Source organism: Protopterus annectens, chromosome 1.part2 (assembly GCF_019279795.1).
Source record: "Protopterus annectens isolate FY-2018-M chromosome 1.part2, PAN1.0, whole genome shotgun sequence".
Classification (NCBI taxonomy): Eukaryota; Metazoa; Chordata; order Ceratodontiformes; family Protopteridae; genus Protopterus; species Protopterus annectens.
Window position 1 is genome coordinate 609894326 of NC_056727.1, and position 27895 is coordinate 609922220.

General features: G+C 42.4%; 1 protein-coding gene across 1 annotated transcript in view; it reads left to right on the plus strand.

The window, feature by feature from the left end:
• Positions 1 to 27895, plus strand: part of ZC3H6 (zinc finger CCCH-type containing 6) — a 1382498-nt gene that overhangs the window by 691866 nt on the left and 662737 nt on the right. Inside the window, exon 5 of the mRNA XM_044060181.1 lies at positions 20272 to 20386. Coding sequence (XP_043916116.1) covers positions 20272 to 20386 — 115 coding nt within the window. The remainder of the gene's footprint in view (positions 1 to 20271; positions 20387 to 27895) is intronic.

Here is a 27895-nt window from a genome sequence, read left to right on the forward strand (position 1 = left end):
CCTTTTGATACTATAAAATAGTATATTTCCTTTCTATGCATACCCCTATTGTAAGTCCATGAATTTTTGTTCCAAAGTTTTAATTTGCCAGATTTTAACTTCTAACATTTTTTGTATCATTTCCTTTCTTTTTACACTTGTGTCTTAAATCACAGTTAAAGTTCGGTGTATTCATTTGTGTCACTATGTATTATAAAATTTGATGAAATAAACTTTTCTTTAGAGTTAGCATAAGCATATAATGTACAATTCTATATACTTGTTCTTTCCATTTTAAATCTACAGTGTTAATCTTACTATTTTTGCTAAAGTTACATCCAATATCTTTACTGTAATTCTACAAAGTACGGCTATTCCAGGACATCTCTCGTTTCCCAAATTGCAGATTCTTTCGTACCCATAGTTTCTCTGTTTGTAATCTTTGTTGATGTTAAAAATATTGCATCTTCTAATATTTAGATCTAGATCACTTGTATTACAGCACTCCAAAATCCCTATTCTTTTTACTATATTAATACTATTCACATTTGTACAACGCACACTAAAATTTTCATTTTCCCTTTTCCTTAGATTCTGGGTTTGATAAGTGCATAACTAATTACTAGACTAGCTTTCTTAACAGGCCATTCTAAGCCTAACCAATGTCCCTCCAAAAGGTGAGAATCAAGCAGCTGTACCTTATGTCTGTGAGTCATATACCTTAACCATTGTATCAACCCCCCCTGTCAGTTGTATATATTATTTTATAATCCATTTCCTTTCTTTTTGATTTTCTACTTATCCATTTACATTTTCTTTTTTTGTTTGTTTTTGTTTTACCCTTTTCCCCATAGAATGCTTTTTATTTTACTACCTCCCAATTTGTCTTCATCACTTATTTCAGAACCTTCTTCTTTGTTCTCTTCTTTATTTATGCAGTCTATATTTCTTCTATTTCTACTACTACGAAAATGTCTTCTCTTTGTTCATTTTCTTCTCTTTCTTTTTCCTTATTTTACCTGAATTTTTGCAATCCATCCATAAATATCCAATGTTTTTATTAATAACATTTAATTTCACGTATTTTGCATCATGTCCCATTTCACCACAAATGTAATATTTTGTTTTGTCATAGTTACTTATCAAATGTCTTTCTTTTCCATAAAAAAAAAAAAATCTGATATTGTCAATTTTTATTTCATCCTCACGTATAGGTTTGGATCCAATCCACTGGCTTCAACTAGGCCGTTACAATAGCATCTGAAGTAATTAACTTCATTTTATCTGCAACCTGTGGTTATTCGGATCCCACAATGCACTATCATCTCCTACCTTCCCTCAGATCTCGTTTGCCTCATCATAGTGAGCATTGTGGTCTCCTTCGCTCAGAGCTCAGGGATAGTAAGACTAAAAATTTTTTGTCTTTAGTGTGCCTGTGTTAGTTGTTTCCCTTCCTCCCCCACTAGTATATCGCTTTTTCGTCAGTTAGTTCAAAAAAAAAAGTTTTTGTTTTAAATCTCTGTAGAGAAGTTGTTATGCCTGCCCTTCCCCTACGTGTGTTTTTATGTGGTGATCTTTGTAGGGAGTGTGTTTGCTGCAGGACCATGGCTGATCAGCCAAAATCAGTGTTTAGAAAATGCACAGAATGTGGCCATAAGCTCTCACCGGCTGGTGGTCACACTCTGTGTGTAATTTGTTTGGGAGTGTCCCATATGTCGACTCAATGTGCAATCTGCACTGGGTTCAACTCTAGAGCGCTCAGGGATCGGAAGGTCAAATTGGTAGCCAAAGGCCTTCTTTCTGCATCTATGCTGGAGTCTGCAACGGCCTCACTACCCATTGCTCCCACTCAACCTCCCACCCAGACAGGGACTCAAACTCTCATTTCTTCTGTTGCTGGGTCAGGCAAGGAAAAAGCTACAGTGGGTGTAGCAGACAAAGACAAAGACAGAGAAAGGCTCAAGGAGGATAGGGACAAGAAAAGGGATAGACCTTGCAAGAGGTCCCTGGACAGGGAGCTCTTCCTTATTCCCTCTATTAAGTCCATGAGGCCAGTTTCTCCACGGCTCTGGTCTCCTCGTTTTTCACAGGAGTTGTTGGAAACTTCGGATCCGAGGCCTTCCTCGCCCTCACAGCGCAGACCAGCCAGATCTGAGTCAGTGGCTTCTTCACGATCAACTCGGAGCTTTTCAGACTTAGACATGGAGAGGATGATGCGGGGATTCATTCAGACCCAAATACAGATGGGAGTCTTGCCAGGCCCCTCTCCCTCTGGAGGGCGGACCTCCATGTCTCTTTTCTGCCCCATCTCTCCTTCCTCGATCCGTACTTCGGCTTCGGGGTTCTTGGATCCAAGATTTTTTGGAGCTGGTAGCTCGGCGCTCATGGTACCCCCAACCTTGACTCCAGCTGTAACCTTGAGCTGCTCTGATCCGACTAGTTCAGAGCCAAGTGAGTCTAGGAGCCGCGGACAGGGAGTCTGACCCGAGGGAATGGATTCTTCGGCTCTGCCTGTTTCGGATCCGACCCGTTTCCTTGGACCTCAGGCTACCCTTGCTTCGGTTCCGGTCCCTGCTTCGGATCTGAAGAGGGCTTCCTCCTCGCTGGGTGCCAAGGAGGTACGCTCTCCTTCAGCCTTCGAAGTGGTGGAGAGGGTTCTGTCCCAGGGATTGAGATCCCAGTCCATCCCCTCGGATTCCACCCAGACCCCTCTGGATTTGGCGATGACTCCCTTCATCCTGTCTCAAGGACAGCCCGTGTCAGAGGAGCCCCAGGTTATCCACCCTGAGGAACCCCCTGCGGCTCACAAGTCCTCTTCAGAGTGTCCCACTGATGAGGGCATTGTAAGCGCAAGTGCAAAAGGAGGCACTTGGACTCCCCTGAGTCCCTCACTACGGACACTGACTTAGAGGAAGGAGAAGGTTCCCCCAAGTCACCTCCCAACGACATCTCCTTTGGAGACATCATGGAGATCCCCTGCCAGAGGGGGAGGTTGGTCAGCACCAAAACCTTCTGTGGATGAGTCAATGTTCCTGGAGGCCTTTGGCACAGGCCCATCTACTTACTGGGTGTCTCTGCCAGCGGACCCCTTGGTGGACCTTATCACCACGTGGGCATGGAAGGAGCCTGACAACGTAGATCCCATCTCCAATGCCCCGACAAGATTTTATCTCCTCCCACTGACAGACGACCTTGGTCAAAAGGAGTCCCAGTTGATGCTATGTTGGTCGCAGCGGCCACCAAGAAGGAGGTAGCGCATGAGAGTTCCTCAGTCCACCCTCCAGACAAGGAGTCCAGGTCGGTGGATAGGTTTGGGAAGCGCGTTTATTCCTCAGCGACCTTTTCAATCCGTGAGCTGAGCTGTTTGCACATGTGATCCGACTTCAGCGATAACTTGTATCGGAATTCACTGAGTCGCCCCCAGAGTCCTTAGGACCACAGGACAAACAGCTGTTCTCTGCGAAAATGTTGACTCTGAAGTCAGTATCGAACACGTCTATGCGGCTCCTTTCCCATGCCACGGAAGGAGCAGCTAGGGCGGCTGGGACATGCGTAGGTTGTGTCAGTTCGCGGACCCTTTCAAGGCGTCATTTATTAATGCTCCCTACAACGGTTCTTCCCTTTTCGGGAAGACAGTACGTGACACACTTGTCCAGAGCGAAAAAGATGGGAAGACTTTGTCTGCCATCGGGATCCGCTTCTCTAACCCTCAGTGGTCCTTCTCTAGGAATTAAAGAGGGCAAAAGAAGATGTAGTTCTGAAAATCTCAGTTTTCCCGGTATTCCCAGGACAAATATTCCCCCAGAGGCAGAGGGGGACAGGATCGACGCCTACCCAGATTTATAGGGGGTCCCAGGAATTTTGGGTCTAGGGAACCTTTTTCTGATAGACCCGCTCAGCAGCCCTGAGGGGTTGCCTGGCTGCCCTACTCTGAGGCAGTCGGGGGGAGATTGTTCTTATACCCAGCGGCATGTGAGTCCATAACGACAGATCGCTGGGTGTTACAGATTATATCCAGAGGTTACACTATCCCATTTGTTGCCCCTCCAAATGTTCCAAAACACCTCCCGGATGTTCCACCCACTCACAGGGAGGCTGCAGCTCTTGAAGTTTCAAAGCTGCTTCTCAAACGAGCCATCGAACATGTCCCCCCTGACCAGTCCAGATCAGGCATTTACTCAAGGTTCTTTTTAGTGCCAAAAAAGACGGGAGACCTCAGGCCCATTCTAGATCTTTCAGCTTTGAACCTGTCGCCAAACAGAAGTTCCGGATGGTCACCCTACAGTCCATTCTACCTTTTCTCCGAGAATGCGACTGGATGTGCTCGTTAGACCTCCAGGATGCTTACTACCACATCAAGATCCACAGAATCTCCAGGAGGTTTCTGCGCTTCCGGCTGGGAGCCAGTTACTTTCAGTTCAGAGCCCTACCCTTCAGGCTCACCACAGCCCCCAGGGTGTTCACCAAGGTAATGGCAATTGTTGTGGTTCACCTGAGGCTTTAGGGTATTCAGGTATTTCCTTACCTGGACGACTGGCTCTTCGCTACGTCCAACAAGCGTCTTCTTTGTCTAGCCCGAGACTATTTTATTCGGTTGGCAGATCTATTGGGGATTACAGTCAATGTTTAAAAATCCCAGTTGCAACCAGTACAAGTTTTAGACTTCATCGGGGCATGGCTAGACACTTTGCAGATGAAAGTATTTTTAACTCCAGGACAGGATCTTATACCTCAGTTGCCACATAGCTGAAATAGTGAACTTCAAGTCTCCAAAGGCGAGCGAGGTTTTCCGGGCACTGGGCTCCATGGCTGCCTCTATATCGATTCTCTCTTGTGTGCACCTTCATATGCGGATTCTTCAATGGACTCTGGCTGTTCAGTAGTCTTGGCTAGACCTGCCTATGGAATTTCCGATCAGGATCAGTCACATCTGCAGGATGTCCCTTCTTTTATGGTTAAATTCACCGGAGGTTATAGAAGGACGCCCCTTTGCGTCATCTCCAGTCCAAGCCACAGTGACCATGGACGCCTCCCAACTCTGGTGGTGGGGACACTGTTCGGGAAGGACAGTCTAAGGCACATGGTCCCAGAGAGAGACCAAGTTGCATATAAATGTTCTAGAAATGAGGGCAGTGCTTATAGCGTTGGAAGCCTTTCACACTGTCCTCCCTCTCGGATTGATTGCATTTCAGTCAGACAACATGGCGGTTGTTTGGTATAGCAACAAGCATGGGGAAACCAGATCCTACCCCCTGTGTCGTGAGGCCATGAGAGTGTGGGAGCGGGCGATTTCCACCGGTCGGTTTCTGATAGCAACGCACATCCCGGGGCGCTCCAACATTTTATCGGACAGATTGAGTCAGGCTTTTCTGATGCCGTATGAGTGGTCTCTGAAACCGTCAGTAGCGGAGGAGATATTCCTTGCTTGGGGTCATCCTTGCTGCGATCTCTTTGCATCTCCTTCCAACGTGAAGTGCAGCGAGTTCTTCGCTCTGATTCCCTCACCTGGGGATGCCCCAAGAGATGCTGTAGTCTATGCTTGCCCCCCCAGGCTTCTGTAATCTTACCCACCCTTGTCACACATTCTGAAGTTTCTTCAGAAAGCTTGCCGACTGTGGTGCAAAGTTATCCTCATTGTCCAGTTCTGGCCTCGCCAGGTTTGGTTCCCATTCCTTTGGTCTCATCTCTTAGCTCCTCTGTGGGTTCTGGATCCCTGCCCAGATCTAATATCCCATCCTTCAGGTGTTCGCCCGCCCGACCTGGGCAGCCTCAAGCTGACAGCTTGGTTGCTCCAGTTCCATTGATTGCCAGGACTCTCGGTCTTTCATCCCCTGTAAAATCCATACTGGTGGCTTCTCTTAGAGATTCCACTAGGAAACTTTATCGCAGTAAATGGAACCATTTTTTCATTTGGGCCTCGCAGAGAAATCTAGATCCCTTTACAGCCCCTGTTCCAGCGGTGTTGGATTTCTTGTCTGTTATTTTTCAGCAAGGAGCTAGCTCCTCCACAGTGAAAGTACACTTGCAGCCATTTCTAATTTTCATGTTGGTGAAGGCATCGCCTTAGCCTCTTCTAGGCTGTGTAAGGCTTTTCTTAAAGGCACTTTTCTTTTGCGGCCTCTTGTCAAGGATTCAGTGCCCCCTTGGGACCTTACCTTTGTCCTACAGGCATTGGTGGCTCCCCCATTCGAACCTGCAGCATCGGTGGATTTAAAATTTTTATCCTGGAAGACAGCTTTCCTAGTCGCCATTTCATCAGCTAGGAGGGTTTCTGAGCTTCAAGCTCTGTCTGCCATGCATCCTTATTTGGTCTTCCATAAGGATAGGGTCTCTATCTGTACTATCCTTCTTTTTTACCTAAAGTGGCATCTGAAGTAAACATAAACCAGTCCATTATTTTGTATGTTTTCTTTCCTAATTTCCAAAACAAGGGTGAATACAAACTTGATTTGTTAGATTTTCGTAGACAACTTTGCTTCTATCTTCATAGAACAAAATAATTCCGCAAGTCTGACCAGTTGTTAGTTTCCTTTTCCAAATCCTTTTTGGGAAAAGCTATTTCTAATGTTTCGTTGGCTAGATGGATCACTGTTTGCATTTCGCATGTCTACGAAGCAAAAGGTTTATCTCCTCCTGGTATTGTTAAAACTCACGCTACCAGGTCCATGGCGACTTCTGGTCTAGGGTTTCTTTGGACGACATTTATGCAGCAACAACCTGGGCCAATTCACATACCTTCATTTCCATTATAGATTAGACCTGATTTCTAGAGGTAGAGCATCCTTTGGCTCTGCGGTGCTCAGGAATATCCTTTCATAAAGGCCTCCCAGGATCGGAGTAGCTGGGGACTCTGTCCCACAGGTTGCAGATAAAATGAAGTTAACTACTACAGATAAAGAAGTTATGTACTCACCATAACGTTCCATCTGAGTAGTCATACTTCATTTTTCTGCAACCTTCCCTCCCTCCGTCCCCCGGACCTTGTCATGTCCATATACAGGTCTGGTTGATTGGGCTGAGTTGCTAAAATATTTAGTCGCAGCAAACTCGATCTGAGGGAAGGTAGGAGATGGTAGTGCATTATGGGTAGGGGAGGAGCTCGGAGCTTTGAGCAGATGCTAGAAAACAAGTTGCTGGCTTGGCTCCTCTTACCCATAATACATCTTTTCCTGTTACCTCAGATCTTATTCGGTAAGGCTATCTTATGTAGGTGTACAAAGTAAAGTATAAAGAGAATTTCACATAAAAATGACCATAGTGAGACCATTTCTGGAGTATGGAGAAGTATAGCCAATCTACCAGTATAGAACTTCTTGCACTACAAGGAGCAAAATATGGGGGCATGTGAGGAGAAATGAAATTCGACATACATTTGGATTGTTATGGTAAGTACATAACTTCTTTATCTGATATTGTCAATTTTCATTTCATCCTCACATATGGGGCAGTGTCCCCAGCTACCTTTATCTTGGGTGGACTTGTGGAAGGATGTTCCTCAGAACCATCGAACCAAAAGAGGCCCTTCAAGGTATGATGATTAGCCCATGTGGCCACTGCACAAATTTCGTCCGTGGATGCATTAGTCTGAAAATCTGCCAAAGTCACCATGGCTCTGGTTGTGTGACATTGAACTGGTTTGGGAAGATTTATACCTTGTTTGGAGTAGATGAAGCAAATACAATGACAGCCATTTTGCTAGAGTAACTTTGGATACTGGAAGGCCTTTCCTAGGGCCTGCAAAGGAGATAAATTATTGATTTGCCTTCCTAAACTCTTTCGTCCTGGGTAGATAAAAAACGTAATTGCCTATGGACATCCATCAAATTCAGTACGTATTCATCTTTGTTACTGAAGTTAGGAAAAAAAATGGGCAAGTTAATGGTTCTATTGATATTGGACTCTGAAACAATTTTAGGTAAAAAGGAGGGGCTGATGGGTAAGGATACTCTGTCTTTATGGAAAATCAGATATGGAGGTTGGGAAGATAAGGGCTGAATTTCTGATATTCTCCTATAAATGTAATGGCCACTATGAAGATGGTCTTCCAAGACAAAAATTTTTAATCACATGTAGCTGTGGGTTCAGAAGGGGGCTGGACAATAAAACGCAGCACTAAGTTTTGGTCCCATGGAGGGGACCTTATGAGGTGATCTTAGCGAAAGGGTTCCCTTCAAAAAGGCTTTGCAGAGTTTGTGGGTTCAGTGATGAGTTATCTTTCCCAACATGAAAATCAGAGATTGCTGCTAATTGCACTTTAATTGTAGAGGCAGCTGCTCGATTATCAAAAAAGTGAGCCAAGAATTCAAGGGTAGAGTAGACTGGTGCAGTAAAGGTGTCTACATCATGCTGTTGATCCCAGGATACAAATATTTTCCATTTGCTCCTGTAACGTTTTTGAGTGGAAGGTTTATAGGAGGATAGTAAAATATGATAGACTGGAGAGGAGAGCATAAGTTGTTTCTCTATTAATAGAATTGGAGAAACCGAGCCATCAGCTTGAGGTTGAACAGACTGGGGTGAATCATTCCTGTTGGATGTAGCAGTAGATCTGAAGTGGCATCCAGAGTCTACAAGGTTTTCTCTGTAAATGAGGCCAAAGGAAGGGAAACCAGATTTGTTGGGGCCAAAAAGGGGCAATGAGTATTACCATTCTCTTCAGCTTGTTAGCTTTCTGGAGAAATTTGGGAATCAAGGGAGTGGGGGGAAGGCATACAGTAGACTGGGAGGCCAGTCGTGCATCAGAGCATCCCTCGGTGACTCCCCGATCGAGGGAATTGGGGAAAAGTAGTTGCTGCATTTGTTGTTCAGGGGGAATGCAGAGAGATCACAGCAAGGCTGGCCCCATCTGCGGAAAATTTCTTCTGCCTCTTTCTGGTTGAGGGCCCATTTGTATGGCATGAGAATGGATCTGCTCAGCCTGTCCGCTATCATGTTGGACTCTTCCTGGAATGTATGTTGGTAGAAAATGGTTGGAAGAGATTGCCCACTGCCACACCTGGAGTGCTTCTTGACACAGGGGGTATGATCTGGTTCCTCTCTATTTGTTTATGTACCAGATCACTGACATGTTGCCTGACTGAATCACCACTGCATTTTGAAAGGCCTGCAACACTAGTAGCACTTCTCTCATCTCCAGGACATTTATCTGTAAACTGGCCTCATTGGCAGGCTATGTGCTATGAACAGTCTTCCCTAGATAATGCCCCCCCACCCTATCTGGGAAGCATCCATCATTACAGTGGCCTGCGACTGTGGAGGAACAAAGGGTTGGCCTTGTGTTGAGTAGAATTAATCCACCAGGAGGGATCTCTTTTGTAAGCATCAGTAATGAGAATCTGGTAGGGCATACGGTGGTGGAGAATTGACCACTTTGCAGCTAGGAACCATTGTAGTATTTGCATCTGAAGTCTTCCTAGTCGGACCAGAGTGAAAGCTGCTGAGAGCCTGTAGGATGTATTGGGCAGCTATCCTCTTTTGAAGCAGCTTATGAGTTTGGCTTCTGATTGTCTATACCCTAGTGGATGGAAGTTTTGTGATCATCTGACTGGTATCTAAGACTGTTTCTACAAATTCCAATGTTTGGGAAGGTTTCAGCTGAGATTTTTCATAATTAATGGTTGTGCTTAACTCTTTGCAGGTGTGGATAACACAGTCCCTTGCTTTGATAAGTAGATGCTTGGTCGGGGCAGAAATGAGCAAGTCATCTAAATAGGGGAAACATGCAGATTCTTTGTCATCTCAGTTGAGCCGCTACCACTGCCATGCATTTGATGAACACCGGGGGTGGTAGCGAGACCAAAGGGTAGTGTTGTGAACGGGTAATTACTGGCTGCCTGCCAGAATCATAAATGGCTCCTGGATTGCCTGTCCATCTTTATATGGTAGTATGCATCCTGAAGATCTGTGGAGCACATCCAGTCACGCTGTTCCAAAAAAAGAAGTACGGGACTGTACCATGACCATTTGGAACTTTTGGTGGCAAACTGACTTGTTTACTCTGCTGAGATCCAGTATTGGTCTACAGTCACTGTTTGCTTTGGAACTAAAAAGAACTATAAGTTCTGAATCCTGTCTGGTCTGAGGGTACCTCTTGGATAACTCTCTTGTCTAGCAGTTTCTGTATCTGAACAAATACATGATCCTTTTGACTGGGTGGAATGTCCAGGATTTTGTTGTTTGGGGGAGGTGGGTGGCAAAAGGGTATTCATAACCTCTGGCTATTATCCTCTGCATCCGTATGTCAGTGGTTATGTTTAGCTGGGATCTTCAGTGCAGGGATAGTCGACCCTGATTGCCCGCAGTGGCAGGCAATCAGGCCTCATTTCAGGAGTGTTAAAAGGGTTTCCAAAAGAAGGGTCCTTTGTGCCTCCTGTGCCATGAGGGTGGCATCTTACAGAATTGTTCCCCCCTCTGCAGGACCTCTTTCCAATGCGACAGGATAAGACCCATGCGATTTTTTTGAACCACATTTTGCTACCACCTCTCTGACTCTTTGGATATGGTCTCTGAGGGGTAGAAAAACGTTCCCACGGCAGAAAGGGTCTTACCCTCCTTTTCACACATGGATAGCATATCTTTGACCTTGGGACCAAAAAGGGATGTGCTGTCAAATGGAGGGTTGATGAGCAAGGACTTAAAATGCTCCGCAAAGTTGCAAATGTGCATCCAGACATACCTCCTCATAGATATGCCTGAACCTGACGTTCTGCTCATTCCCTCAGCTGCATGTGATGTGAGCCTCATATAAGAATCAGCTTTAGAATGTAGGGTTGCCAGCTGGGACGTAACCCTTTCTTGGACCCCTTCAGCTACGGCTCCCTCAAGGGTATCTGTGAGCTCCTTGATCAGATCCCTCTGAAGTCTATTAAAATTGGAAAAGTAATTCAGCGACAGTAAGGCAAGGTGGCTGAAGAGAAAACTCTCTTCCTGCATCTGTCCAACATCCTGGAATCCTTATTAGGGAGATGGATAGTGGAACTGTTCTGTGAGAGTTCCTTCTTGGTAGCTGCTGTGACAACCACGGCTTCTACTGCAACCCCTTTAATCCAAAACTTTTTGTCTGTTCGCTTTGTAATTATTTAGTTAGGTCTCCTGGGAGTTGGCTCAGTGGAGTCTGGGGTCTCCCATGCCTGCCAGAAGATCAGGTCTATGCGCCATCAACAGGTGGAGTCACCCAGGAGGTAGACGTTCAGGATCCAAAGGCTGCCAGCTACACCAATTCCTCAAGTGAAGGATTACTGGTCTGTCAGCCACTGCTCTGTTTCAAGATCTCCAGGATGTCCTCGAAGGAAACATCCTCAGGAGGGTGACAAATGGGGATCCTTCTCCCTCACCGAGGTTGATGTCTTCTTTGGCCATCTCCTTAGTGGAGTCCAAATGTTTCCTCTTGCAAGTCCTCTTCTGAGGACCTCCTCAGCGGGATACTCTGGGGAGGTATCAAAAGAGGTGAAGGTAGCCTTACAGGTATCCTGGGCCCTAAGGAACTGCTGTTCCTGTAGAATGTTATAGTAAGAATGGGTGTGCAAGGGCTGCTGATGGGAAGACTGTGGATCAGAGGAGAGGAGGTGTCTTCCTAGCTGTAGAGGCAGTTACGGCCTTGTCCGGCGCTCCAAAGGCTCAATGCTCCTGAGCAGAAAAATACACCAGATCTGACAGACCAAATTTATGGACCCGGGGATCTCTCAAGCTCCAAAGACAGCTTGCCTGGAGAAGAAGCTGGAACCGAGCTGACCTGCGCTGAAGCCCCGAGGTGCATCGACTGCTCAGAAGGCACTCGAGTCGAACACACTCGTGGCCTGTGAGGCTCACTACAGCTCAGAGCACTCTCTGGCTCCAACAAAGCAGAGGAGCACTAAGCACAGGCTTGATCTGAAGAAAAATAAATTCTCTGGTCTGAGCCGTAAGACACCAGGCATGTCTGATCCAATAGCTCCAAAGCTTGCCCTGAAGTCGGAGGAGGAACCAATGGAGGAGTGGACGACTTGGATGAATCCTGGACTTTATGGGTAGGAGTTGAAGGGGACTTAGTAAGGCCCTATGATTGAAGGAATTACAAATCAAACAGTCCTCCTATAAGTGGAGGGGGCCCAAACAGTAAACACAAACTGTGCGAGTCACTAAAGGGAATTTTTCTGACCGCACTTAGAACATTTCTTAAAGCCAGCTGGCTTTTCAGATTTGTCAGCCATAGTAAAGTATGGCAGGGGACACACACACACACACATACTGGTATGCACTTGCACAGTCAAGAAAACAGGCAGTCTTAAACAAAAAAAAAATGGCAATAACATTTCCATTTATAACGCTCTACTTATCAGTAGGAGAGAAAGTGAAAGGAGGAAGAAGAGGGAAAGCTACCAACAATAGTAGCAGAGTTACCCCGAAGGGTATAAGGGAGGGAAAGTGTAGGTACCCTAATAAAAAGCAGTTACTGAAAGTAGCAGTTACTGAAAAAAAGGAAGTTTTAATAAGACAAGGAAGAAAGTGTTGAAAGTTGAAACTTAATAAAAAAGGAAGAAAAAAAGGTAAAGTATGAAAAATCGAGTAAGATCCGACAGATCAGAATCTCTATGTGAGGAGAAATGAAAATCGACAATATAGATGGAATGTTATAGTAAGTAGATTACTTCTTTTTTTTTGGGGTTTTCCCCAGTATTTTTCAACACCCCTGTTCTCCTCATTTATAATGCTCGGTAGATGTGTGTGTGTGTGTGTGTGTATATATATATATATATATATATATGTGTGTGTGTATATATATATATATATATATATATATATATATATATTTTTTTTTTTTTTTCTATTTTTAGTGCAGTATTACAATCCCATCCACCAGTCCATAAAACCTTTTGTCATAAACTTTTGCAGTGTGCAGTATTTCTTTACATAAAGTTTCAAATGTCCTTTCAATGTCTCTCTTTGTACTTGTGTTCACAATTGTACATGAATTTTCTTTTTGGTTCCCTGTTAAATACTTTTATCACATAAATATTCCATGGGTTTACATTCTTTATTTTTTTCATAATCTCCAAGAAAATTTTCCATTGAAAAACAGTCTGAAATATGATGTCACAAAACGTCTCTTTGTTAGTAAGTACAAATGCTCTTACCTCATGTGCTACACCCAAAGGAGCTATTAAATTGTCCCACACTTCATGCCTGTCAATTTCTTTGTGTCCTTTACTTTAAATCCGTACCACATACTTTTTTGTTTTTTGTTTTCTTCTGCTACTCCACTTTTGCCTTCTTTTACTTGCTCTGCATATGCTTTCTTTTCCATTTCACCACTGATTGTCTCTGCATCCTCCTTTTGTATTTTCTCCATAATGCCCCCAGGAAACATCTCCTTAATTTTCTGGCTCACTCTGCATCACAATTTCTTTAAGTAAATCATCCTGCAACCTTCCCAACTGGAAGGTTGTAACTGTACAGCCATCATTTGCTGACGCATCTCCATGAAGCAGATTTCATCCATCATTTGCTGAATTATCTCCATCAAACAGACTACTTTGAAATATCTCCTCAGAATCCCACACACATTCTGCAGTCTCTATTCTCCTCCATTTCTCTCACCACTTCATCTCCTTCTGTCTCGCTTTTTCTCCTGGTCACCTGTGCACCTGGAGCAGAAACAGGGAGTGCTCCTGCAAAATGGGTTCCACTCACAACAATGATGAGTAGGGGAAGTTCCCTAGTAGTAGAAATACCAGTTTGGATCTACCCAGAAATGAGGCAACTAGCCTAGTGGGACTAAGCTGGTCAACAAAAGGAAAGGATAAATAAATAAATAAATAAAACCGAAAGAAATAGCTTAAGATAATAATGAGGTCTCCCAGGTGCTCACAAAGTTCAGAGGGCTGCCCTCTGCTTTTCTTTTACCTTGGAAAGTGCATTTGTAGTATGAAGAGTGTCTTCTTCTTGATAACTTATTTGCTGTTCATCAAGCTTGCATATTCTGCTTTTTGATCCAAAAGAGAAGCACAGGAGCAAACCAAGGCTGACAACAAAAATCAGCATAAATTCAGCAGTCACTGAGGCTTATTCAAGCAGCAGAAATAAATGCTAGTTCAAACTATGACTGAATCCGTGCCAAAGACAAGTAAAATCCAAGCTGTTTTATTGGTAAGCGCTTTCACCCTGTAAGGGCTTTGTCAAACCATAAGAAACAAACACTGAATAAAATCAAGTCACATTTTATAAGGAAATAGGGCTGACATCACTTTCTGTTCCTGATTGAAACTTTTCAGTGTGCAAAAATCATATATGTCTATAACAAAATGTATACAGAAAACTATATATATAAACAATATATATATATATATATATATATATATATATATATATACATCTGTATATAAAGGCAAATATAAAACATTTATTAACATTCTAAAATATGTATGTTTATCTCACAGTGAGTCTCCTATTCTTAAGAACAGGTTTCAGTGGAATTTTGTCATTCAGACCTTCAGACCTGGTCTCCGGTCTGCTGTAAGTCTGATAATCCATTTTAATTCCATTGTTTCAGTGTAATTGCATATATCCCCTCCCCTAACACTGGGTTCATTGATCTGTATAACTAAGAATACAAATGAATGTGTATTGTCACTGTCTATAATGTGTTTAGAAAGTGCACTGCATGGAGACAGTGTACGAATGTGATAAAGGTGTTCCCTTACTCTGTCTCATTGGCATCTGTCTGTCTTGCCTATGTAGAATGCTTGACAAGCAGTGCACTTAGCTAAATAAATGACATGTGATGTATTGCAATTAGCACTGAGTTGAAACTTGAAACAATAGGAAGTAACTGGGTGAGTAAACTGGGAACTGGTATCTACAGTTTGCAAACATTACAAAAATTACACGGAACAGTACCCACAATATTGTTCAAACACTCAGGCTGTGTAGATAGGCGAGGGTAACAAAGTAATCTGTATAGGTTAGACTTGTTCCTATATCGAAAATAAGGCTCCTCACCAACAATGTCTTTTAAGTTGTTAATCAAGTAAAAGTAGATTCCAATTCTTGTTCAAAACCTCTCTTATACTGTTTATGTCTTGCGTATAACTACCATCAATTCTAACTGGTGGATTCCTAACTTCAGGACATATATCAGGGACATTCTCTACTGGATATGGTTGTGAGAAATATGGTCTAGCAATACCATTCCTCAGCTCCAAAACACCTTCAAAGTGGGAGGTGATCTCATCTGGCCTATATGCTCTTTGTAAAAGCCTGTTGTTTAAATTTGACAACTCTTGTAAGAAGCTATCATAATTTGGATTCATCCTGGATGCTCTTATCGTGTGTCCCCTTATCAAGTTCTTATATATGTAATTGGGGTGCATACTTTCCCGATGTAATAGGGAATTCCTGTAGCACGTTTTTCTAAAGACTCCAGTATTGAGCATCCCGTTTGACAGTCTATCAACAAAAACATCCAAAAAAGTATGCAATTAATTGAACTTTCAACAGAAAAGTTCAAAAAAATGGTTAGACTGTTAATCTCTTTATGGAAGTCATCCAGGGCTTTATCTGTACCAGTCCACAGGAGGAAAAGATCATCAACAAAACGTGCATAGAAAACAACATGTTTCTTAAAACTATCTAGGACAAACAGCTTATTACGTTCCCAGTCCAGCATGGCAAGATTGGCGTGGCTGTTGGCACATGAAGTGCCCATAGCCACGCCATCCTTCTGAATATAGGCTACCTCATTAAAAAGAAAAATGTTATTTTCCAGGATAATTTCCAACAAGGCACCAAATAAATCTTTCATAGCTGGACTATAGGCTTCGCAACTCTGTAAACATCTCATAACACTCTCAACACCTTCAGTGTTAGGTATCATAGCAAGAAGGGACTGTACGTCCAGGGTAACCATTTTATAATACATATCTAACGGTAGATCTACAACCTTGGAGTATAAGTCCAGTAAAAAATGTTTTGTGTCTTTAAGAATGTGTGTAGATTCATTCACCAAGGGTCTTAGGTGTTTCTCAAGGTAGATGGATGGGGGCTCCGTTGCCCAACCTCTCCCTGCCACTATTGGTCTCATAGGTGCGTCTCGGGGATTTTTATCTACCTTGGGGGGAGGCCTTAGATGACTGGAATCAAGGAATCTATCACATGTAAAAAATTAAACAGGTCTTCATCTACAACCTCATTGAGTAATAAATCTTGCAACATATATGATATGTTACGCACCTTACTCCGGACTTCATTCAGACTAATTATTTCATAAAAATCCCTGTCACTTAACATGAGAGTCATTTTTTGTAAATAATCAACACTATTAAACACCACTATGGGTCCACCTTTATCAGCTGGTCTGATAATACGGTTTTTATCATCCCTTAGATTATTCAAAACTGTTCTCAATCTGGGGGTTAAATTCCCATACTACTACTTCTTCATGTTATTCTGATCTAGGGTATGCAAATCATCCTCTACCATTTTCGTAAAAGCATCTAGTAGGGGATGTAATACTGGTACATAAGTACTAGGTTTTTTAAAAATCTTATTATGCTGTGTCTCCTTAGAAGAAATACCATAGTCCAATTTAAGCTGGACATTCCGACTAAACAACCTCACATCTGCAATAGTGTCTGTGATTTGACTCCTAACTGAAGGTATAAAAGATAGACCCCTGTTAAGGATTTCTATTTCGTCCTCGGATAACACCCTGTCTAAAAGATTCCAAACTAATGTCTTGGGACTTTGTCCCACATCTTCTTCAGTGTTTGTTTCGTAAATTATTTTCCTGAGGCTTTCCTTTTCTGCCTGTCCTGACTCATAGATCTGTTCTTCCCTCCTCTGTGTTGTTCGTCTATGGGGAAAGTGGTAAACCCTTGTACACCCACCAAAGAGAGCTCCTTCCTTCTGACCGAAGGAACTAGGAGTGGGTGTGAGGTGGCATTGGGTTGAAGGGTGGGTATAGTCTGTACTGAAGTAGTTGGTTGTGTATTTCCATGTATATCATTAGTACAGTCAGTGTGTTTTTGTAAATCATTACCTATATTCACACTACCCACTATCTGTGTGCCCTGGTTAACATCCACATCATGAGTAACCTCCACTGTTTCAGGTAAATGAACATTGGGACTAAGCCTTCGATTTAAACTAGAATTCACAACACTTACAACTCCATTTATTCTCTGTAGACAAAATAGAAGAGCCATTAACATTGGTGTAACTGGCAGTATTAATTAACATTGTTATTTCTATTAAAATTAACACTGTCATTTCTGTTAAATTTTGTCCTTGGCCAAGAGAAGACCTGGCCATTTTTAAAATCCACTGTGTCCCTCCGTATTTTAGAGCGTTTTTGCTCAAGTAACTTCTCATACAAAAACAAATTGTCTAATAGTCGCTCTGTTAATCTACCTACAGTAACTGCAGGAAAATTAGTAGAAATAAAGTTTTGTGAGTTCTTGATCTTCTCCCTCAATAGCAGTTCTTCAGGAAAGAAGAATTCATTAAGTAAAGTCATGTACTTAATTGTGACCCCCAGATTGAGTTGTTGCCACTTGTACAACAACTCTGGATAGGTAGAACCTGTTGTCGGCATCTTAAGGACACGTAGGCCTCTTGGAATAATCCTACGTTGAATACAGACTTCAGAGTGTTATCTTTGGGTCTGTAAAACGTTTTAGTTTTAAAAAATCAGCTTCAAGTTGTTCAAAACGCTCCGTAAGGTCATTTAACACTTCCGGTGATGTCCCAGCCTCGGTCTCGACCTTAGATACCTCAAACGTCATCAACAGATTATTCTCCTCACATACGCATCGCAGAAACCTATTCAGGCTCTTGGATGTTTGCGATGCAGTTTCCAAGTTAAAAGGCAGTTCTATGTCAGGCTGTATGTCACCGTGATAACAAATAAAATAAGTAAAATATACTATAAGAGTAAGTGTTATCACGGTCCAAATGCTCCTGTTACTAATAAAACAAATAAATGATCCAAAAGAGAAGCACAGGAGCAAACCAAGGCTGACAACAAAAATCAGCATAAATCCAGCAGTCACTGAGGCTTATTCAAGCAGCAGAAATAAATGCTAGTTCAAATAATGACTGAATCCGTGCCAAAGACAAGTAAAATCCAAGCTGTTTTATTGTTAAGTGTGTTCACCCTGTAAGGGCTTTGTCAAACCATAAGAAACAAACACTGAATAAAATCAAGTCACATTTTATAAGGAAATAGGGCTGACATCACTTCCTGTTCCTGATTAAAACTTTTCAGTGTGCAAAAATAATACATGTCTATAAAAAATGTATACAGAAAACTATATATATAAACAATATATATATATATATATATATATATATATATATATATATATATATATATATATATATATACAACACATCTGTATATAAAGGCAAATATAAAACATTTATTAACATTCTAAAATATGTATGTTTATCTCACAGTGAGTCTCCTATTCTTAAGAACAGATTTCAATGGAATTTTGTCATTCAGACCTGGTCTCTGGTCTGCTCCAAGTCTGATAATCCATTTTAATTCCAGTGTTTCAGTGTAATTGCATATATACCCTCCCCTAACACTGGGTTCATTGATCTGTATAACTAGGAATACAAATGAATGTGTATTGTTACTGTCTATAATGTGTTTAGAAAGTGCACTGCGTGGAGACAGTGTACGAATGTGATAAAGGTGCTCCCTTACTCTATCTTGTAGGCATCTGTCTGTCTTGCCTACGTAGAATGCTTGACAAGCAGTGCACTTAGCTAAATAAATGACATGTGATGTATTGCAATTAGCACTGGAATTAAAATGGATTATCAGACTAGACCAGGTCTGAATAACAAAATTCAGTTGAAACCTGTTCTTAAGAATAGGAGACTCACTGTGAGATAAACATACATATTTTAGAATGCTAGTAAATGTTTTATATTTGCCTTTATATACAGATGTATATTTTTATATATATTTTTATATATATATTGTTTATATATATATATTTTTCTGTATACATTTTTATAGACATATATTATTTTTGCACACTGAAAAGTTTTAATCAGGAACAGGAAGTGATGTCAGCCCTATTTCCTTAGAAAATGTGACTTGATTTTATTCAGTATTTGTTTCTTATGGTTTGACAAAGCCCTTACAAGGGTGAATGCGCTTACCAATTAAACAGTTTGGATTTTACTTGTCTTTGGCACTGATTCAGTCATTGTTTGAACTAGCATTTATTTCTGCTGCTTGAATAAGCCTCAGTGACTGCTGGATTTATGCAAATTTTTGTTGCCAGTCTTGGTTTGCTCCTGTGCTTCTCTTTTGGAGCATTTATTTATTTTATTAGTAACAGGAGCATTTGGACCGTGATAACACTTACTCTTATTATATATTCTGCTTTTTGTTCTTGTCCCTGAGAAATTCAAATGTTGTTTGTCTTTCGGCTTTTTCCTGGTAAGGGGTCGCCACAGCGGAACTCCGGTCCGCTAATGATTGCCAGTAGATTTTTATGAAACGCAGAGGTGCCAGTTCGATGCCCAACCTTCAACGAAGGCACGCCCATTTACACACGCATGTCTTTCGAACGCTACCCAACCGCGGGGAAGACATGCAGACTCCATGCAGAAAGCACTCCCAAGCCAAGCCGTGAATCGAACGGGAGAACCTCTTGCTGTGAGGTAACAATGCTACTGCCGTACCACCATGACTACCCCTGAGAAATTCATATCTTTTAGAGTATTGTTAGATTGGACTAGTTTGTTCAGAGGTTTGTTAGGTTGTTTGCTCACTAGTCTTCTTGGCAGTCATATGACATCTTTATTCATTCTGTTTGTTAACCAAAATAGTTAACTGAGCAACAACCGTTTTCATCAGAGGGCCAGGGTGAAAAGCTCCAAGGTGGTTATTGGACACAGAAAATAAAATAGCTGAGGATCAAATTAAGGATCCAGCATAATAAATACACAGGATGCATATATACAAGAGGTAATACTATTTGGTAGGGTATATAGGTAAGTACATAATAAAATATATTATCAGATAAATGTTACACATTATAAAGTTCATGATTTTACAGTCCACAAATGCAAAGTTCGTGTGATTTATACAATGCCGTAAGTAAATTACGAAGAAGAGGCCCAGCTATTTGTCTTTGCTTTTGTAAAAAGAAGTGTTTATTAGTAGAGGACAGTGGATGAAATGAGCTTTGTATATGGAATGAAATCCCCTTAGTAAAATTTATGACCAGTATACCTGTCTCTCACAGATAGTATATATTTTAGTATCTCAAGATTGTATTCCTTAACATCTAGATCACATGAGTATCCTTGCAAGTTTTTCCACACAGGAACGAAGTGTTACCAGGGAGACAACTGCAAGTTTTCTCATGCTCCACTTACTGATGAAACAAGAGTGCTTCTGGAAAAGGTTAGTAAAATCTTCATTTCGACAAATTATTAAAGTATTCTCTGTCTGTAGCCTGACTGGTTCCTGTGTGTGTATGTATATGCTTGAAGTGCCTTTATGAAGAACTTTTGCATTCTAATGCTTTTGGTAGTGATAGGTTGACCCAATCCAACATAAACAGCAGATGAGAAATTACTGAAGGCATTTTTCTCCTTGTCACAGATTTATTTTGCTTGTGTGTTCTTTATTATAAAAATAATCGTAAAACAAGAATGCTGTTTTGAAATCACAGTATCTTTAATCAAAAAATTAAGTACTTTTATCTTATACTATGAGTGTTTATCACAGTAAAAAATCAAACTGCTTTTTACTCGTATAAGTAGCATAATTGCTCAGATTACATAAGTGAAGTCGATGTAATACAAACAGAAGCTTTGTACAGTTAAAAAATTATACACATCTATATATATATATATATATATATATATATATATATATATATATATATATATATATATATATATATATATATATATATATATATATATACATATATATATATACATACATATATACATACATACATACATAGGTCTCCTTCAAAGAATCAAAAGACCACTTACTCGAATCGCAATTCATCGAGATGAAATCCGTGAATCTCCACGTCATTGAACAGTTACATCACTGAAAACGAAGCCTGGGAAAGGAACAACTTGGCCACCATGGAGGTATTTGCTCTTTTCCCCACTGTGGTATTATCTCGGAGTTGATGTATTTAGTTAGAAGGGGTGTGAAGCCCCCCCACTTTGGTGTTTTTTTCTGCTTTGTTGTATTTTTGTCCTGATGGCCATGTCGTTTCCTTTCCCGGTGAAAGTTTTTGCTGGTGTACAGTTTCGCAGATATATGATTTCGCTGATTTCGTCTTGATGAACTGCGATTCGAGTAAGTGGTCTTTCAATTAGAAGTAGACCCACATACATATACATATATATATATATATATATATATATATATATATATATATATATGTGTGTGTGTGTAGAATTAAAAAGGTACAGTTATAATTGTGGAAAAAGACATTAAATGTTATCTCTATTACATTACAAATGATATATTGGATAACCCTAGGTGAGGTTATGTGAATGCATTAATTGAAAAGAAAAAGCTAAAAACAGTAACTCCTGTTAAATGCATGGCATGCTTATTGGTGAAAAGATAACTTTAGATCTTACATTATTTTTTGCATTCACTTGACTAATGGGTTTATCTGTCCTCTTGGCCGATATTTCAACTCACTCCATAGTTGTTTGGAAATAGCATGGTAGCCACGTAGGACTTGCTTCCCAGTATCTGTGATGGGAGGTCTTCACAGAGAGTCCCTAGTGTGATGTACAAAGTATCTATGGAACCTCATCATATATGTTAAATAATTAAGCACCCAGAGGAAAAAAATTCCCAAGACATAGGTACACTTCCATACATTTCATTGTCCTCAACTCCTTGTTTGGAGGATGGACCATGGAGCTTTCTTCTGAAAGTTCTCTCTTGGGGGCTGCTATATAACAGAGTCCACAAGAGGGTCTTTACGCCAGTACGGACTGTACTTGGGTGGGTGTAAAATTTTGTTTGCAGGGCATGCACTCAGCAATGTCGAACTTCCAGCATGCCCTGTCTGCCACCATAGGTTCATAGGTTTATACTAGGCTATCTGCCCTAAGGCATTTATAAGCCTAGCCCAAATTTTTGTGGCTTACACCACCCCTTATATGAAAAAATACTGTGCCCATTAGTTTGTTGTGCCTCTGTCCAGCAGTGACACAGAGATGATTCCCGGGGTAAACCTACGATCTCCCATCCACAGGTCTAGATTTCTCTTGAAAAGAGTCAGCGAGGTGCTCTGCCTCACATGGACCGGGATTTTATTCCACAGCATAGGGAGTCTCTGAGTGATAAATCTATCCCTCCAGCACGTCCTATTTATATCCGTGCTAAGGTTTAAGTCGCTTGCTCTAGTGGTTTTGGTGGATTTGGATTTTTTGAGGTGGAGCATGTCCATTAATTCGGGTTGGACATGGCCTTGTATGTCAGGCACATGTCACCTCTGAGCAGGCGGTATGCAACTGAATAGAGCTGGAGTTTCTTCAATCTGGCAGCATATGACAGATTTTGGAGTCCCTTTATCCTTTTGGTGAGGAACTTTTGGGGTCTCTCCAATTGCTGCAGATGTCGGGTGAGATACATCCCGAATGGGGCATTGTACTCGATCATTGGTCTGATAAGTGAAGAGTACAGGGGAACAATAACCTCACTAGATCTGGATGTGAATCCCTTCATGATCAGGTGGGCAATGTAGAAGGTCTTTCTAACCACTTTAGCAATGTGAGTGTCAAAGAAAGGCCACTGTCAACCTAGGTCCCCAGGTCCCTGATAACCTCTTCTGTGCTTAGTGGATTGCCACCTATATGGTAGCTTGGGGTTACCTTGTTTTTCCCGAAGGGTATGACTATACATTTTTGGCGTTTAACTTCAGGCCATGGCTCTGGCACCAGCTATCTGTTTCCGTGAGTCCCTTCTGAAGGATATCCGTGTCTGATGCACTTTCCACTATGGCCCAGTTTGCAGTCGTCTGCAAACTTTGTCAGCCAAAGTCCTCCTATGTTGGCCTGTACTTCTGAGAAGTAGATGCCAAACAATAGGGGCCAAGGACCGAGCCCTGTGGGACACCACTTGTGACCGGCTTGGAGTCTGACACAGCGCCAGCAACTCTAACCCTGTGGGTTCTGTCCTTAAGCCAGTTTGCAACCCATCTTGTGACATATGGGTTTACATTTAAGCTGGTAAGTTTTTCTACAATACCGAGTGGGGTATTGTGTCGAAAAGCCTTTGCAAGGTCAAGGTAGGCTGTATGGACTGCCTTTCCCTCATCAATGGCCTTGGTGACCGTTTGAAGAAGTCGACCAAGTTCAAAGGCATGATCTTCCCTTGACAAAGCCAAACTGGGTCGGGTCCAATGTCTGCAAGTCCCCTATATCTTTGTTTATGAGCTCCATTATGATCCTCTCCATAGCTTTGCAGACTAGACTTGTTAAGCTTATGGGCGGTAATTACCAGGGTCCGTGAGGCCGCCTTTGTGGAGTGGGACAACAGTTGCCGTCGCCACTCCTTGGGCACGTATCCTGTGGTAAGGCTGAGATTAAACAGCTGCCTTATGCGGGTTTAATTCCTCATTTAGCTCGTGTAGCACACAGCCGGGGACACCATCCGGTCCCATTGATGCTGTGTTTTAGCTTTAGAGAGCAGCTTTCACCTGCCCATTTGAGATGTCCGGGAGGCTACACTCGGCTGGGATAGTTATCTCTCCTTTAGGGGGGGGAGAGGGGGGTGAAGTTTGCACTGAACCTGTCTGCCAGTATGTTGGCAATGTCTGTGGGTTCAGTGATTTTTGTATCATTTTGGACTAATTCTGAGCATATCTGGGAGTTTCCACCCAGGTTCCTAACATAGCTGAAAAAGGCCTTATGATTGTCCTTTGAATCCATGGCAATTTTTCTCTCAAAATTGGCCTTAGTTGATTTTATGAGTGCTCGTATTTTTTTACTAATAATGATCAGGGTGACTTCCCTTTTATGGATTTTGTTCTATCATGTAATAGCTTTCTCCTCTTATTGTAAAGTTTGTTAATGGCTGGGGTCCACCAGACTGGACGTTTGCCCTTTGTGGAAAGAGTCTTGGTTTTATTTGGGATTGCCTGATCCATGCAGTCCTGGAGGTGTTCATAGAAGGCATTTGTAAGGGCTTCCGCAGCTTGGGCTGTGGTTTCCACTGGCTCAGGGGCCTTGAAGGATACCACACCAGTCTTGAGTAGTGTGAAGTTTGCTTTAGAGAAGTTCTTCACTATGGTCTTTTTTGTTGGGGGGGGGGGCGGGATGTGGATTTCCAGTGAGATTAGTTTATGATCAGATCTCACCAATGAGGGATATACTTCGGTGTGGAGCATTTTGTCCCCATGTTTGTGACAATGAGATCTAGTATATTTTCTCCTCTCGTGGGAACAGTGACTAGCTGTTCCATGGCATTTGAATTTATGAACTCCAGGAACCGTTGGGCTAGAAAGTTAGGGCTTGAGTAATGTTCCCAGTCTATATTCGGGTAGTTGAAGTCACCCAATATGATGGTGTTTGGAGATACATTTATACCCTCCAGTGTCTTCAGGAAGGCTGTGTGGGGTTCCTGAGTTTGAGAGGGTGGCCTGTAGCATGCTACAATTTGTAGAGCAGTTTTGCCTATGGTTAGTTGCACCTGGATGGTTTCCGAGCTTAGTGCGTTGCCACCAACCTGGAGGTGTGGGTATCCTTTATGAATATGGATACACCCCTCCTTTTGTGGTGTGGTCCGGGTTTTGGGGCGGGCATGATATGAGGTAAAACCTAATAGTGCCGGGTGCTCTCAGGAGCCTTGAACCAGGTTTCAGTTACAGCACAGACATCGATGTTCTCCATACTGAGAAGGGCCTCGAGTGCGTGCATTTTGAGATTTAGACTTCTGGCATTGAGCAGCATTACCCTCAGTTTCTTCCCATTTTTGTTTTCTAGGGTGGTAGGTTTAGAATTTGAGCCTTGCCTAAAAGGCACTATGGGGTGGCAAGAGCCTTAGCCAATATCCGGAATCCCAGGGTGACAGGTGCAAGCCGTCCCTTGCGAAGCAGTGTGGCTTGTCAAGCATGTCATCCCAGGCAGACAGACACTGGATCCCCTTTGAATGACACCAGACATTAAGCCAATTGTTAAAGCTGATCATCTTGTCTTTATATTGTGGCATCATTCTTGGTGAAGGAAGGATACTGCTCAGGGTTAGGGTCATACCTGCCTGGGCTACATAATCAGAGAGCTCCTCTATGTCTCTTTTCATGTAGTCCAGGGAGGCGCGTCTCAGGTCGTTCACACCAGCATGGACAATGACTGTGTCATATTTGTACTTGCTGTGGAGTGACCAGTGCTTGTGTTATGTGGCGGATTCTAGCGCCCGATAGGCAGCTTACTGTGACCCTCTCCTTGTTCAGCCTGGTGAGTGGGACGTCAGTGTGTCTGACTATGGAGTCACCTATGACAAGTATGTTTGGTGTTGTATTTGGCCTTAAGGGCTGTGACTGCTTTGCACACTGCTTTTGTGGTTTATGTGTTGCTTGTGGGGTGTCTTGAGGTAGCAGTTGTTTGGGTGTCTGCTTTGGAGGCCTCTGCTGTTTAGGTAAATTTTTACTCAGAGCCTCAGTATGTCTTTGTGTGTTTATGTGTTTGATTCAGTGGAGTGGTAGCATTATGTGAGGCTGGTTTTGTGGTGTGTGTAGTTGCCTTCTCCTCCTGTCTGGTCTTGCCAGTCCTGAGTTGAGAGAGCTCAGCCTCCAGTTTGGCTAAATAGCTGCATCTCTCGCAAGTATTTGTGTTATGTGGGAGGAGGAGAGGGTTGTCTGTGTACATGAGGCAGTTATAACATTGCCTCAAGATTCCCAGATTCACCAGCTGGACCGGAGAGAAGATTGACAACTGACCTTTGGACATGCTAGAATAATATTGGGAATTCCTTAATTGAAAACAAGGGCCAGTGGGGAGTGAGGGTGTAGTGCTTTTAATTTTTAGTGCTGACTTATATAATTGCTTTAGTGAGCAAGTGCCAGGTAACTTGAGTGCAATGTGTTACAAGTAACTAAATGCACCAGCGCCACACAGTAACTTTCTTTCAAGTGAAACAAGGAAATAAGTACAGTAAGCAATGCAGATATCACTAGTGATCCACAGAAGCTGAGAAGTTGTATTAGGTGGAATTAGCTTCCAGGAAATAACAAGCAAACAAACAACAAGCATATAAACAAAGCTAGATTCAGCAGGCCTGGATCTAGTCTATGCTAGAGCAAACAAGGTGAACCAATTTCAGTAAGATACAGTTCAAATATTCAGGCACTGTAAACCTTTAACCAGAAATTCCCAGCTCAGAAGGGCAGAGTCCAGCCTCTTCTCCCACAAGAGTGCAGACCACGAACCTTCTTAATGTAAAATAACTGGCCTGAAGCCCAAGTGCCTAAACCAGAACTAATACACTTGGACACTGGGCTCTCAATCAGCAGTTCCCAACTTAGAAGGATGAAAGCTACCTGTCCTGCCACCACAGTGCTTTCCACAAACCTTCCTAATGTAAAACAACTGGTCTGAAGCCCAAGTGCTTAATCCAAAGACTTGAATGATAGCTACACTTTAATCAAGTTACAACCAAGCAGTAATAAATACCATTGAATACTTTAGAGAATGTCTGGATTAGTGCTCAAGTTACACAAACAAAGCTAGATCCAGCAGGCCCGAATCCAGTCTATGCCACAGCAAACAAGGCGCACCAACTTCAGTAAGAAACAGTTCAGATATGCATGCACTATAAGCCTTTAACCAGAAATTCCCAGCTCAGAAGGGCAGAGTCCAGCCTCTCCTCCCACAAGAGTGCAGACCACGAACCCTCTTAATGTAAAATAACTGGCTTGAAAGCCCGAGTGCTTAAACCTGCATTTGACAGTGGGATCACCCAGAAAGAAGAAGGAGCAGACTTGAATGCCTCAAATAAAGTTCCTCATCTGAAGATGGTGAGTCAGTAGGCCAAGTACCCTTCTGATGCATCAATTTAAAAATCTGCGACCTTCAGGAGAGGACTGGGGAGAACCTTCCTCTTCATTGAGATCATTGTCTGGGCTAAGATATCCCATAGTGGAGTCTGTGTACCTGCTTTTATCCGTACAGCTTCTGGAAACTTTGCGGGATGGCAGATCTACTGAAATTTCCTGAAGTGTTCTGAGCTCCTTTGTAGAAGGGGATTTTCAAGCCATTTAGTGCTGCTCTGTCTGGAGTTGAAGATGATGACTGTAGGGCTCAGACTAGTTTCATTATGTGAAATCAAGAGTGTAAGTGCATCCCCTTCCTGCATCAAGGGGCAAGCAGTGATTCAGAGAATTCAAAAGCTGACACTGAGCTTGCCGATCCTGAGAAATCCCCCACCAGCACTAACACTGTCACTGTATCTTGGAAGAAGAGGAGGCAGATGGCTGTCAACAGACTGATTGGCTTCAGTACTGCAGTTGGTTTCAGCACCTCAAACTCCAAAGTCCCCAAAACTGTGGATGACATTGACCAAGTCAGTGCTGAGGACAGAGCCAAGAGCTCAGTGCTAAGGCCCACTCAATACCAGCTGGATCATTGTTGAGTGAGATGGGTGCAAATCAGAATTGATGGTTCAGAGCCAACTGGTGCTGAGTTGGGGCGCAAACAGATGGTCATGGGTCCAAGACCACAAATAACAAGACAAGTGTTGTGGAAGGAAGGAAGAGAAATAGCAGGAGTCATAGGGCCAATGAGAACTACCCTAGAAACTAAGAAAGATGGGATACTACCCATGTCAACCTGTACCTTAATATAAGGCCCCCATCATATGATACCAAAGGTAAAGCACATAAAGAGCCGTCCAACTACCAGGCTGAATAAGCTTTAACTTTTAATA